The sequence below is a fragment of the Amblyraja radiata genome, chromosome 7 (assembly GCF_010909765.2).
Source record: "Amblyraja radiata isolate CabotCenter1 chromosome 7, sAmbRad1.1.pri, whole genome shotgun sequence".
NCBI lineage: Eukaryota > Metazoa > Chordata > Chondrichthyes > Rajiformes > Rajidae > Amblyraja > Amblyraja radiata.
The window spans coordinates 44,941,659-44,955,942 of NC_045962.1; the positions used below are offsets into that span (position 1 = coordinate 44,941,659).

Sequence of the window (14,284 nt, forward strand, 5' to 3'; positions counted from 1 at the left end):
GTTATTAAAAGGTGAAAGTGAAATAAAAAAATTAGAGAATGTGCAAGGCAGATTAAACGTTTTAGTATATAGAGAGAATGGAATGCAAGGCCATCAAAAGTAAAAAAGCAACTAGGTCATGGTTCACATCCTCGTGCATCTTAAAGTGCTTTGCAACTAAAAAATATGCTTGAAGTCGAATCATTGATGTAAGAAAAGTTAGTTAATTCGAGTTGTTAGTCACCACAAATATCTACATGATAATGACCAGTTAATCTATTTTTGGAATGTTGGCTGAGAGGTAATCATTGGGCAAGAAAACTGCGAAATATCCCTTGCTGTTCGTAACAGTAACAAGAGATCTTTTAGTCCATATGAAAGAGCAGATGGGTCTCAGTTTAGTGCGTCTGGTAATGTCACCACCTCTGGCACTTGAAAACATCCTAAGGTTATAAAAAGCAAGTTTGTTCATTTTTCCACCCCCAGCACTGTCAAATTGAAACTTGACTCCTTTAAGGGTATTTGGATGCTTCCAAGCAATTTGGACAATAAGCATTTTGTCTCCCCAGTTTTGTAATTCACCATTTGCTGAGAGACAGGAAGTTCATTAGATTAAGAGGAATGGAAAAAAGTGAAATTTGTGTACTAAATAAGACAGAACAAGTTAAAGCATCTTTTCCGAAGGCTTTTATTCCATTAAGCCACACTATTACTAAATTAAAATGCTGCCCAATGGGAGAATAGAAATGTGCAGAGCCAAGCAAGAGCATATGCACTTAAAAATTCCTCATCATTCTCTGATAAATTACATGAATCAATTCGATAGTGGCAAATCGGTACTCGCCCTAATTAAAGTATCTGGCTTGTAGAACAGATCAGTCACTGCCCTGTGCATTACTGTCCAAACCAATAAAACCATAAAAGATTGTTTAATGGTGTAAGCATTACAGATGGAGGTTGTGACGCAACTACAAAAGGTCACAGTCCGCTTCCCCTAACGGGACCGCCACTGACTAAATTACCATTGAGCACAAAAACACATGCCTGAGTGTGAAAAAAAGTTGTTACACACGCTCCTTCATGTGGAAAATTCAATTAATGAAGGTAATTAACCAGAGACCGCAGACAAATACATTCTAGACTTTAAATACTATTAAAATATTTTTTTTTTTAAAGATTTAGATTTTTGCTTCAAGTGTCCATTAAAAGAATTTGTAAATAGAGTAGTTATTAGTTGGAACAGAAAATCCTTATGTTTACACCAGAAAAAATAGATAAAAAGTAGATAACACAACAACGTGTAAAATGATAATACAATACCTACAATGAAGACAAAATATTTGTAATTATTGTTCCTAACAAAAAACCTTTTTATTCTACAGTATGTGCTGGTGTTGAGCACCGGTTTTAAAATAAACCCCACCAGCTTTAAATCAACGAATCATTTTTAAACTGTGAAGTAAGCATTATTTTATAAAAAAAGAACAGATTTACAAGTAGCAATTCTGCTTAGTCTGCTGAAAACTCTCTACTGATCAATTTCTATTAGAGTCAACTGAACCAGGCCAATTCCCATTACTTAGATCCTGGAGTCTAGCAATGTACTGTGTAGGAAGGAACTGCAGATGCTGGTTTAAACCGAGGATAGACACAAAAAGCTGGAGTAACTAAGCGGGACAGGTAGCATCTCTGGAGAGAAGGAATGGGTGACGTTTCGGGTCTGATGAAGGATCTCGACCCGAAACGTCACCCATTCCTTCTCTCCAGAAATGCTGCCTGTCCCGCTGAGTTACTCCAGCTTTTTGTGTCTATCTCCAGCAATATACTGTTTGTCTTCCCCAGGTCACAAGCCAACCACGTCTTTCAAATCTGTGTAAAAACGGAGACATCTTATTCACTCTCGGGTAATTTTAAAGATGTTAGGGTACTGTTTTGGAATTCTCGCACCATGGTCTATATTAATCCCCCAGGAAATACTATTTAGACCAAATCTGATTATCTCACTGCAGTTTATGGATCTCACTCTGTCCAAGTTGGCAATATAATGATTAAAATTTCAAGACAGTTAAGGCAAATTCCTGGAAATCCTCACATGCACATTGGGCGAGTTCCAGGATTCAACACATTGGCAGCAATGGCTCGTTAGTAGATATTCACTCCTTTCTCAAGAGCAATCAGCAACAGGCCAACAGGTTTGGCCAGTCTGGTTACACAAGCATTATATGAAAAAATGAAAAAACAATAGGCATCAGGCTAAAGGAGGAGATTGTAGAATAGATGACATAATTTCTCGAGCGTTTATTTCAATAAGCATGGCGAAAGAAAAAGAGTTGGAGTGGCCGAGAGGGAGCAGCCATCTAGACCAGATAATCGTAGTCTTCTTGTAATGGATGGGATAAAGGAAGTCAAGGCTCCTCTAGTTAGTGTCCTGAATTGGAAAAAATTATTGGATGGACAGACAAAATTTGAGTCATCACCCTTCTTTAGTCTGATGAAATGTCGTCTGCTTTGAAGCAAATAATCACAGGTCTAACCCTCTGAGTTCCTCCAACACTGTTTTTTGCTCTAGATTCCAGCATCTGCAGTTTCTTGTGAATCCAGATTGTATCAGTGGCAGAAGCACAAGTGAAAAGGTCCAAACAGGAAACTGCAAGAACATTTGTGCTCTCACATGGTAGTCTTGTGATAGCACAAAGCCAAGGTGAATTACAAGTTCTCCCTTTCGAAAGTGACGTTCTTTTGTGTAATTAGTTAAAATGGCCTTAGCCTAGTTTCTGAGCCTGAGTTACCTGAGATGAGACCACATCACCCCTTTACACTCAAGAAGGTTACAGTTGGGGTCGCTGCCTTTCCCCCATTTTACACTCACACACGCACAATGCTTTTTGACAACACTATTTTCACATGAAAGTAAACATCACATAGGTCACCAAATCCTAACAGAAAGGAAAATTGTTTTTTACATTTAAATCCACAGCTTACCTCATGGGGGTTCTCCATCCTCCTGGCCACCATTACCTTGATCATTCCTCTGATGTTTCCCTCCATTGACATGGATCGTCGTAATGTTTCCAAGGCCTCGTGGTTAGATTTATCTAGCAGGTGTTCGCTATTAACAGCAATCAGCTGATCATTGATATGTAGACGCCCGTCCTAGTTGTTGGAGAAATAAATAACATCAAATCCCCACTCTGTTCTGGCATTTGCATCCTAATTTAACAACTCAAGTTTATACAGCATGTTAAAGTAGTAACAATAAATTTGAAACAGACCACGTTATTAGAACAGATAATAAAAAAGATATCTGCGGAAGGGTCCTGAGTTGAAACAACACCTATCCATGTTCTCCAGAGATGCTGCCTGACCTGCTGAGTTACTCCAGTACTTTGTGTCATTTTGATTATTAACCAACATCCGCAATTCTTTGTTTCCACATGATGAAAAAGTTGTTTTTATGACGTTTAAAAAAGAGGCGGATTTAGAGAGAGGACTGTGTTTGGAAAAATGAAAATAAAGAATGCCTGATGAAGGATATGGGTAGCAGATATTTGTATGATCTTATATCTAATAAGGGGATATTGTGGCAGCTGGTGAAAACCTTTAAGCTTGATCAGAAGTGCAACCTCAAAGGTTACTTTCTATCTGGCCAGTGACTCCAGTAGTCGTATGTTATGTTAGTCCTTAATTCCTTGTGTGTCCGGCACAGTGAAATTAGTGAGGAGGTGGCACTCTCAAAAATGTCAGTGGTCAGTCAAAAGCAAGCAAACTTTAAATGGTGGGCCACAATTCTATGTGATAGCATTAATATTTTAAGCACATAATATAGTGGTGACACATCGGTTCCACATTTCAGCTGCCTGAAATGAACTCAAGAGGGGAAACTAAAACAAAAACTCTCAGCAGTCAGCTGAAACAATCAATGAATAGGTCAGATGCCAGTCCCTTGACCTGGAAAGGAGGCTTGGAGGATGTCCGCACTTCAAAAACTGCAAACATACGTTTCAGATGAAATAAAAAAATATTAAAATCAACTTAATACTAGGTTACATTAATTAACGCAATTAGTATATTCGAATAAATTTACTGTGATTTTCATTACTGAAAGCCATTATGATATCACAAAAGATGCACTAGCTTCAAGTGTAGTTTTATTATAGACAACAGAAAACCTAGATGATGAATGCAAGATCAAACTAAAAAAGCTGCAATAAAGAAAAGAGCGAAACTTTAAACTCATCTGATCCTTCCCCAGTTGTAACTTAACTGACACAACTTTTGCAGACGTTTATCTCAATCAGATGGGTAAAATGTGAATTGGCTTTATTGAAGGGGATAGTTAACCCAAAAAGTTCCAAGTAGATTTTGCTACAAGTATAAAGAATGGTTATATCAATGGTTATATTCCTCATCGCTTGCTATAAAATAGATGTCAATACTGGACTGTTCAGCCTGTTGAAAGGAAAAGCTGCAATAAAGAGTTTCTAATCTTCAAAGGTCTTCAAGATAATTTGTGGAACATCCATTCATATCTACATTTCAACCTTAACCAACATGATTAAGAAGGGTCTCAACCCGAAACTATTACTTTTCTCCGGAGAAGCTCCAGCTGTTTGTGTCTATCTTCAGTTTAAACCAGCATCTGCAATTCATTCCTACACATGATTACCTTGAAAGCTGCCCCTCCATGAAGAATAGCCTTAATGAATATGCCAAGATCAGCTCTAGTCTCTTTCGATTTGTTTCCTTTAAGGCTGATGCCCAGTCCAGCAGAACCGGAGTCATTGAGTGGGATCTCAAAGGTCAGGTGCTCTTTTCTATCGTCTGCTGGGAGGTTACAGTTCTGTTCCCCCTTCTGAAATAAAACAGAGATTGGATAGCAGAATAAATAACATACCAGCCTATTAATATTTCTAAAAAATGTCAAGGTCATGCAATCACCATATTGGCGTTAGTTAAGCATTTGTGGAGAGCACTATTTGAGTTTCATTTCCACACCAGCCCTTCCATTACTCAAAGCCCACTTCAGAGAACTGAATTCATCACACACGTTGAAAAGTCAACACTATACTGAATACACTATTCAAGGGGCCACCTTTTGGATAAGATATACAGTGCATTCAGAAAGTATTCAGACCCCTTCACTTTTTCCACATTTTGTTACGTTACAGCCTTATTTTAAAATGGATTAAATTATTTTTTTTTAATCATCAATGTACACACAATACCCCAGAATGAAGAAGCGAAAACAGGTGTTTAGAAATGTTTGCAAAGTAATTAAAAAGAAATAACTGAAATATCACATTTACAGAAGTATTCAGACCCTTTGCTATGACACTCAAAATTGAGCTTAGTTTCATCCTGTTTCCATTGATTATCCTTGAGATGTTTCTACAACTTAATTGGAGTCCACCAGTGGTAAATTAAAATGATTGTACATGATTTGGAGGCACACACATGTCTATATAAGGTCCCACAGTTGACAGTGCATGTCAGAGCAAAAACCAAGTCATGAAGACGAAGGAAGTAGACCTCCGAGACAGGATTATGTGGAGACACAGATCTGGGGAAGGGCATAAAACAATTTCTGCAGCATTGAAGGTCCCAAAGAGCACAGTGGCCTCCGCCATTCTTAAATGGAAGAACTTTGGAACCACTAGGACTCTTCATAGAGCTGGCCGCCCGGCCAAACTGAGCAATCAGGGGAGAAGGGCCTTGGTCAGGGAGGTGACCAAGAACCCGATGGTCACTCTGACAGAGCTCCAGAGTTCCTTTGTGGAGATGGGAGAACCTTCCAGAAGGACAACTATATCTGCAGCACTCCACCAATCAGGCCTTTATGGAAGAGTGGCCAGACGGAAGCCACTCCTCAGTAAAAGGCACATGACAGCCCGCTTGGAGTTTGCCAAAAGCCATGAGAAACAAGATTTTCTGGTCTGATGAAACCAAGATTGAACTCTTTGGCCTGAATGACAAGCATCACGTCTGGAGGAAACCAGGCACCGCTCATCACCTGGCCAATACCATACCTACGGTGAAGCATGGTGGTAGCAGCATCATGCTGTTGGAATGTTTTTCAGCGGCAGGAACTGGGAGATTAGTCAGGATCGAGGGAAAGATGAACGGAGCAAAGTACAGAGAGATGCTTGATGAAAACCTGCTCCAGAGCGTTCTGGACCTCAGACTGGGGCGGAGGTTCACCTTACAACAGGACAACGGCCCTAAGCACACAGCCAAGACAATGCAGGAGTGGCTTTGTGACAAGTCTGTGAATTTCCTTGAGTGGCCCAGCCAGAGCCCGGACTTGAACCCGATCGAATATCTCTGGAGGGACCTGAAAATAGCTGTGCATCGATGCTCCCCATCCAACCTGACAGAGCTTGAGAGGATCTGCAGAGAGGAATGGGAGAAATTACCGAAATACAGGTATGCCATGCTTGTAGCTTCATACCCAAGAAGACTTGAGGCTGTAATTGCTGCCAAAGGTGCCTCAACAAAGTACTGAGTAAAGGGTTTGAATACTTATGTAAATGTGATATTTCAGTTATTATTTTTAATTACTTTGCAAAAATTTCAAACACCTGTTTTCGCTTGTTTATTATGGGGTTTTGTATGTAGATTGAAGGTTAAAAAATTTTTTTTAATCCATTTTAGAATAAGGCTGTGGAAAAAGTGAAGGGGTCTGGACACTTTCTGAATGCACTGTAAAACTAGGGCTATGTCTGCCATTTCAGGTGAACAACCAAATCTCACTGTAGAATTCAAGGAGTTTTCAGGCCAACACTTTTCCCTCCACTGACATCAGTGAATACTAAATAGAGATACTAGTTATAACAGCATTCCTGATCCTGGGAGCTTGATGTATACAAATTGGCTACTGTATTTTATGGAGCCTAACCCGACTACACTTCATAAAATTGTTATGGCACAGAAGGAGCCTAGCAAATGTATACTGGCCTCCAGGATAACCAGAGATAAGAAGAAATCCACATATTTCCTTTCTTTCAAAACTTTTTATATAATTTAACTAAAGATTAGAACATTCTAGTTTCTAATATTGTAAATGGCTATAGCATATACTGATTTTATTACTGTAACAATAGAAAATAATAGAATCTGAGAAATGGTGATTGTTAAGTTCAGGAAATATCATCACATTTAGGATGACATGATAGGTTATCCATAAGCTAACAAGAACTTTCAAGTGAATCTGCAACAATTCCTGTCTGTTTTGTGCACTCTCAATCCAGACACTCGGATGGATGCCATTAGTACAGGCCCCAGTGATACCCTAACTAAAGTAATTTACAGATATCTACTCAGTAAAAAAACATAGAGCACTCAATCATTGTGTCATCAGTTAATCATTTTCTATGTAAAAGCCAAGTCAACAAAAGCAAAGGAAACAATTGTTTGCACAAATGTTAGACCTACTCTTGGATGCGTTACAGTGAGACTGAAGCATGGTATATAAATGAGAAAAATAACAAGACTATCTTCAGCACACAAAGAAAAAGATAATTCAGGCAAACGTCATTGCATCATCTGAACAATAATAAGACTGTTCCTTTACTGCTTCCAGCCAATTGTAAGCACAGAAGCACTATTCAAAGCACAGGCGTTTATTGGGAGTTACTGACAGTTTCATTGGTTTCATACAAAAGCTGTATGGCATTAGGAACAAAAACAGTGAACTCAACCCTTCCTGGCTGGCAAAGATCCAAGCTTGATTTACAGATACAAATTGCAATGATACCATTTTGAACACAGGTCCACTCAAAGTAGCATTTGTGCATTTATAAAGTTAAAGGCATCCAAGTTAAGACATACAAGACTATATTATTAAATTGCTGTGCACCCACTGCTCACATATAACTACATAGTTAAAGTGCAACTTAAGTTGTAATGCTCTCTTCCACAAACTTCTGATTTTAATATCTACATTATTCCAATCAGCTGGAACCAGGAATCAAAGTTTCCTAACTGAACCTCATGCTATTCTACCTCTTTAACTGAATTTTGGATCGGCATTCATTATATCTCTTTACGCAATGTTGTCTAATTTTTGTTTGCTAATGCTTTTGTAAAATGTCGTGGAATAATCAATCAATAAGGGAATCAAACGTTCCGGGAAAAAAGCAAGAAAGTGGACTTGAGGAAAGCTGGACCACCCATGATCTTATTGAGAGCCAGAGCAGGTACGTGTTTTGAGATATGAGGTACATGGATCGGACAGATTTGGAGGGATATGGACCAAGCGCAGGCAGGTGAGACTAGTGTAGCTGGGACATGTTGGGCAGAAGGGCCTGTTTCCACACTGTATCACTCTATGACTATCTGTGACTCTATAATGAAAAACTACAGTGAGGACTCAATGATTTGCTCCTGTACCTATTTCTTCTGGTCATATGAAACATTTTCTTTGGTAAAAGGGGTATACAAATGCTGTGACTGTATACTAGGCTGGCATAATTAACAATGAAGAAGATTTCCTCCCAAGTCTTGCCTCATCTTCAAGGGACAAAACATTCATTAAATAACTTAAGCAGCCAAGCACTAAGCTAAGCCAAGCTAAGCTCTCGGTTGAAACATCCACCACTCATCCTTCAGTATCTACTGAGCTGAAAAGCTGCAGAAAAAGATCACTGTATTTTCTTTAAGACGACGTGCGCAGAAAACACGGGTTGGTTAATGGACACCAGGAATCTGAGGAAAGGCGAAGGAGCTGGATCAGTTGTATCTGAAAAATACTTCACAATGACGTACAAAACATTTCAGATTATGAAAGGAAAATGCACAATTGATGCAGGATAGCTATTGGCATATACAGAGTTACAAGTTACAAACTGAGAGAAAGCAAAACGTTTATGTAAGATACCGGGGGAGGTCTAAGAAAGCAGTACAAATTGACACAAAGAACAAGAGATATTTCTGGAGAAAGGAGCAACAAGAGTAGTTGTTCATAGATTTCTCACAGTTTCGTTCAGTGCGGGGAGTATGAAAAAGACACATTTGTTCATTCTGCAGGAAACTGTTTTAAGGCAGCTAAGTTTAATAACACTATATATATTTCCTGTCAACGAAAGAGGACCTCAACATGGTCCATCAAGTTCATCCTGGCTCTCAAATCCCATTCATTCACTTATTTCTCTTTAATTTTACTGCTGTCCACTTACAACTCGGAACAAATTAAACAGTGGCTGACTACACTACCAGCACATCGTTCAGAAGAGGGAGGGAGAAGAAAGGACAAGAGTAGTAAGAAAGGGAGCAGTGGGTGGGAAGCAGAGAGGTAAGGTAGGAGAGGGGGAATGGAGAAAGGGGCTAGGAGGGGGCAGAAGGGAGGGAGGAGGGCAGAAGGGAGGTGGGTAGGGAGGAGGAGAGGGAGAGGGATGGGAGGAAGGGGGGGAGGGAATTGGAATGGTGGAAAGGCATATATATGAATGTCAGAAAGTGTCCTGATGTCTTTTTTCGTCGAATACCCTGATGTATTTTTTCGTCGAATACACAGAAAGTGCCAACTGTAATCCTTCCTCTCAACACATGGGTCAAGTTACCACTAGCTACTAGTCCAGTTATTGACAGCATGAAAATTTCAGCCAGTTTATATGGCCTCAGTTCATACACAATTAGGAGATTCTTTTCACTCAGCTGTCTCAGTAAAATGTTATTATTTGTGAAGTTTGATTAAAAAAAGATTCCTGTCTGCTGTTTGGCAGTTCATTACATTGTACAAAATAGATCAGATTTTCATCCAACATTCCTTCCTTGCTCTCTGGTAGTCACACACATTGTTCAGAAATTCTTACGAATAGAACTAATTCTGTATCAGTGACAAAAATATACTGCTGATTTTTGAGGAGTAAGTACCGAAAAGGACAATTTTAACAGGTTGCTTAAAAGTTTTTGCACTTTGTTTCATCCAAACACTTGACAGACAAAAAAGGTTCACATGACAGATCTGAAAATCACAAGATTGGGTTCAAATGAAACAAAACATGACTCTGCACACACAAGACTATTTTTTACAAGAGGATACACAACATAGAAACATAGAAATTAGGTGCAGGAGTAGACCATTCAGCCCTTCGAGCCTGCACCGCCATTCAATATGATCATGGCTGATCATCCAACTCAGTATCCCGTACCTGCCTTCTCCATACCCCCTGATCCCTTTAGCCACAAGGGCCACATCTAACTCCCTCTTAAATATAGCCAATGAACTGTCCTCAACTACCTTCTGTGGCAGAGAATTCCAGAGATTCACCACTCTCTGTGTGAAAAATGTTTTTCTCATCTCGGTCATAAAAGATTTCCCCCTTATCCTTAAACTGTGACCCCTTGTTCTGGACTTCCCCAACATCGGGAACAATCTTCCTGCATCTAGCCTGTCCAACCCCTTAAGAATTTTGTAAGTTTCTATAAGATCCCCCCTCAATCTTCTAAATTCTAACGAGTACAAGCCGAGTCTATCCAGTCTTTCTTCATATGAAAGTCCTGACATCCCAGGAATCAGTCTGGTGAACCTTCTCTGTGCTCCCTCTATGGCAAGAATGTCTTTCCTCAGATTAGGAGACCAAAACTGTACGCAATACTCCAGGTGTGGTCTCACCAAGACCCTGTACAACTGCAGTAGAACCTCCCTGCTCCTATACTCAAAGCCTATGTCAAACCATCATCATTTTTTCCTGTATAATAAATAGTTTAAAAAACATTGTGCTGGAAATTGGAAATAAAGAGAGAAAATGTGGAGAAGCTCAGTAGTCCATTCAGCATCTGTGGAAAGAAAAATGGTCAATGTTCTGTGATCCAGATCCTTCAAAAGATTTCTAATAAAGACTGCAGGGCCTGAGACGTTAAACGTTTCTCTTTCCATAGATGCCGTCTGACTTGTTGAGTGGTTTCAATAATTTCTGATATTATTTATTTTGTCCTCTTTCTTTTGATAAACAATGGTGTCAATACCCATCGTGATTATGTAAATATTCTCCACAAGCAATTCTTAAAAATTACAAGCAACATAAAGCCTGTATGCAGTCATTTGGGAGAGCAACTCTTGCTGGTGTGCTGAAAAACACCAGCAAGGATGCAAATGTTTTAACCTCTGCTGACAAACACTTCAACTGAGTTTCAGCTCAGAATTTTAAACATTCTAAATATTAAAAATGTTTATATATTCTTACCACAGGGTAAAGAATATTTATTTATAACTCAGCAATTATTTAAATAAACAGAAATAAAACTTCAAGTGGTTTCTGTAAACTCATCTTTAATGCTTTCCCAGTGGCAAAAGGATTTATTTAGAAGTTCCTTGTGCAATGCACATCAATCAACCATTCTCAGGAAAGAAGCAAGGTTGTTTTTAGTTTTCCAAAGCCCATGAGAAGAAGTATTCTTTGGAGGAATGGACAGAAGAAGACTTCAGTGATTTTCCATTGTAATTGTGTAGGGTAAAGTTAGAGCTATGGGTTAGTGGACAACAATCTGACCACATTGTCACTCCAAGAACATACCAATTTTATCTCCAACGCTAACTAGCATCTCAGGTGGACATATGATCTCTATAACCACTATTCAGGAAGTGCAGCAAAATTCTCCCCTGCACCTGGCAAAAATTATTCCACCACCCACCAGAATGAAAATTAATTTCATCAATAACTCATTGAAAACAAGATACTGTAGAAGCTGTAAAATTGACCAAGTTGAAAGTATTGCTGGACCAGGCAATATCTGTGGAGCAAGGAACTGAGTCAATTCCATTAGAACAATAGAAATTAAAAATTAGACATGTATTAAGTTGCATGGAAGGGAAGGTGAAAGGAGTCAGTGGGAATATTTGTGATCGCGTGGCGATAAAGAAAGATTGAAGGTAAACAAAAATTCTGGAGAAACTCAGCGGGTGAAGCAGCATCTATGGAGAGAAGGATGTTTCAGGTCGAGACCCTTCTTCAGACTGATGTCAGGGGGGGAGGGGAAAGAAAGGATGAAGCGGAGACAGTAGGCTGGTGGGAAAGCTAGGAGGGGTAGGACGGAGAAAGTAAGGACTATCTGAAATTGGACAGGTCAATGTTCATACCGCTGGGGTGTCAACTACCCAAGTAAAATACGAGGTGCTGTTCCTCCAATTTGCGCTGGGCCTCACTCTGGCAATGGAGGAGGGCCAGGAGAGAAAGTTTGGATTCGGAATGTGAGGGGAAGATGAAATGCTGAGCCACCAGGAGGTCAGGTTGGTTATTGCGAACTGAGCGGAGTTGTTGGGCAAAGCGATCGCCAACCTGCGTTTGGTCTCGCCGATGTAGAGAAGTTGACACCCGGAACAGCGAATGCAGTAGATGAGGTTGGTAGAGGTGCAGGTGCACCTCTGCCTTACCTGGAAAGAATGCTTAGGTCAGATGGAGTCGAGGGGGGGAGGTAAAGCGACAAGTGTAGCATTTCCTACACTTTGGTTGCAAGGGAAAGTATGGAGGAACTGGTAGGGGATTGAGTCCTTACGGGAAGCAGGGTGGATGATAAGCAGATTGAATGATAAGTGGTGATGGTGCTGGCTGAGAGAAATTAAATTAAATTAAATTTCTTTATTTATATAGCACATTTTAAGTCAACTTGCATTGACCCCAAAGTGCTTCACATAATTACATTCACACACACAGGCAAAGATGGGTGAAGTGTCTTGCCCAAGGACACACACAGGCAAAGGTGGGTGAAGTGTCTTGCCCAAGGACACAACGACAGTATGCACTCCAAGCGGGATTCGAACCAGCTACCTTCCGGTTGCCAGCCGAACACTTAGCCCATTGTGCCATCTGTCGTCCGAAGGCAGTGAAGGCTGGCTGATCTGTCTGGACGAGGTGTAAATAGAAGGTGAATGAGAAGAGAGGGGGTGCATAAGTAAAGAAATGCTGGAAATTTGGAATAAAAGATTGTGGTGGAAATATCCAGCAGGACAGGCAATATTGGTGGAGAGAGATAAAGTTGATGAATATTACAGTTCATGGTTGGCTTTCTGAAATTGCAGAACTCAAAGTTGAGTTCCTCAAGCTTACACTGAGGTTCAATGGAACAGCGCTAGGGGCCAAACTTAAAAGTCAAAGCAGACTGAATGAAGAAATAAAATGGCAGTTAACTGGAGACTCAGTAATCACCACTGTGTCTCCCTTGTTTTCGAAGTTAAAATGCAGAACACTTAGTGAAAAGTAGATACAGGAAACTGCAGATGCTAGTTTACAGAAATAAGACAAAAGGTTCTGGAGTAACTCAGCAAGTCAGGCAACTCTGGAGAACATGGATATATGATGTTTCGGTTCAGGTTCCTGGATCTCCCAGTTGCTAACCATTAAAACTCCTCTTCAGATTCCCATAATTACCTTTCTGTCCTGGGCTTCCTCCATTGCCAGAATGAGGCCACATGCAAACTGGCAGTGTAAATTGCTCGTTTCTAAGCTTCCCCCCAGTCTAGTTTCAGTCAAAAATACTGAATCAAGCACTTGAACAACTAATCTTTATTTTAACAAAGCGCAATTACAGTTCAACTACTGTACCTATCCCACCGCGGGTTCGATCCTCGTATCTGCCTGTTCAAGCCCTCTAGGCCTCACGCAAACAGAGACACTCCAGAAGGTCACGCAGTCCCAAGCACTCTCGCAGAAGATCGACGCTGGACCTCGTGGTAGCTGACTTTTATAGGTCCAGGGACCTCGAGGGGCCGAATCACATGGGGGTGGTCTCTTAATAATCCAATTACAGATATCAATTAACCCCATACATAACAGACATTTCCCTAACCCAATAATACAGCAGCTCAATACATTGTATTCAAACAGGACTTCTCAAGGAAGCCAACAGAAATATTTACCCTGATCTGCAAGAAACCCAGACAAGGCTCAATACCTCATCAAGGCAACACTCGGCAAAGTAGAACTCTGCAACATTATTTACAATTATTTACAAGGTGTATGTCTGGTTTGCAGCCATCCAATCCATTCTATGCATTTTGCACCTAATTGACAGGGTCTACAGGTGTCTTATTCTTTTCTTGCAACTTGTATCTGGGCTCTAGACACACTGGCACCACTCCGTAGCTTGTCCCAGCTCTGCCGAGAGCAATTCCAAATTGACCAAATCCCCCAGCAGCCCTGAAGCTTTTACCCCATGTTAAAGTCCTAGCCTCTCCAATTTGGCCAGGATTAACACTAGAACAGCACCTCATATAGCTAACAACCGAATGGTATGAACATTGAATTATCACATTTTAGGTATCCAATTAGCTGAAGCTAATGAAATCATGGAATTCTACACGGCAGTCCTGCTG

General features: G+C 40.2%; 1 protein-coding gene across 2 annotated transcripts in view; it reads right to left on the reverse strand.

The window, feature by feature from the left end:
- The window catches only part of pard3b (par-3 family cell polarity regulator beta), a 1,048,449-nt gene that overhangs the window by 485,356 nt on the left and 548,809 nt on the right, over positions 1–14,284 (reverse strand). For both annotated transcript variants that reach the window (XM_033024356.1, XM_033024355.1), the window contains exons 11-12: positions 4,646–4,831; positions 2,962–3,132 (exon numbers count right to left, since the gene is read on the reverse strand). In XM_033024356.1, coding sequence (XP_032880247.1) covers positions 2,962–3,132; positions 4,646–4,831 — 357 coding nt within the window. The remainder of the gene's footprint in view (positions 1–2,961; positions 3,133–4,645; positions 4,832–14,284) is intronic.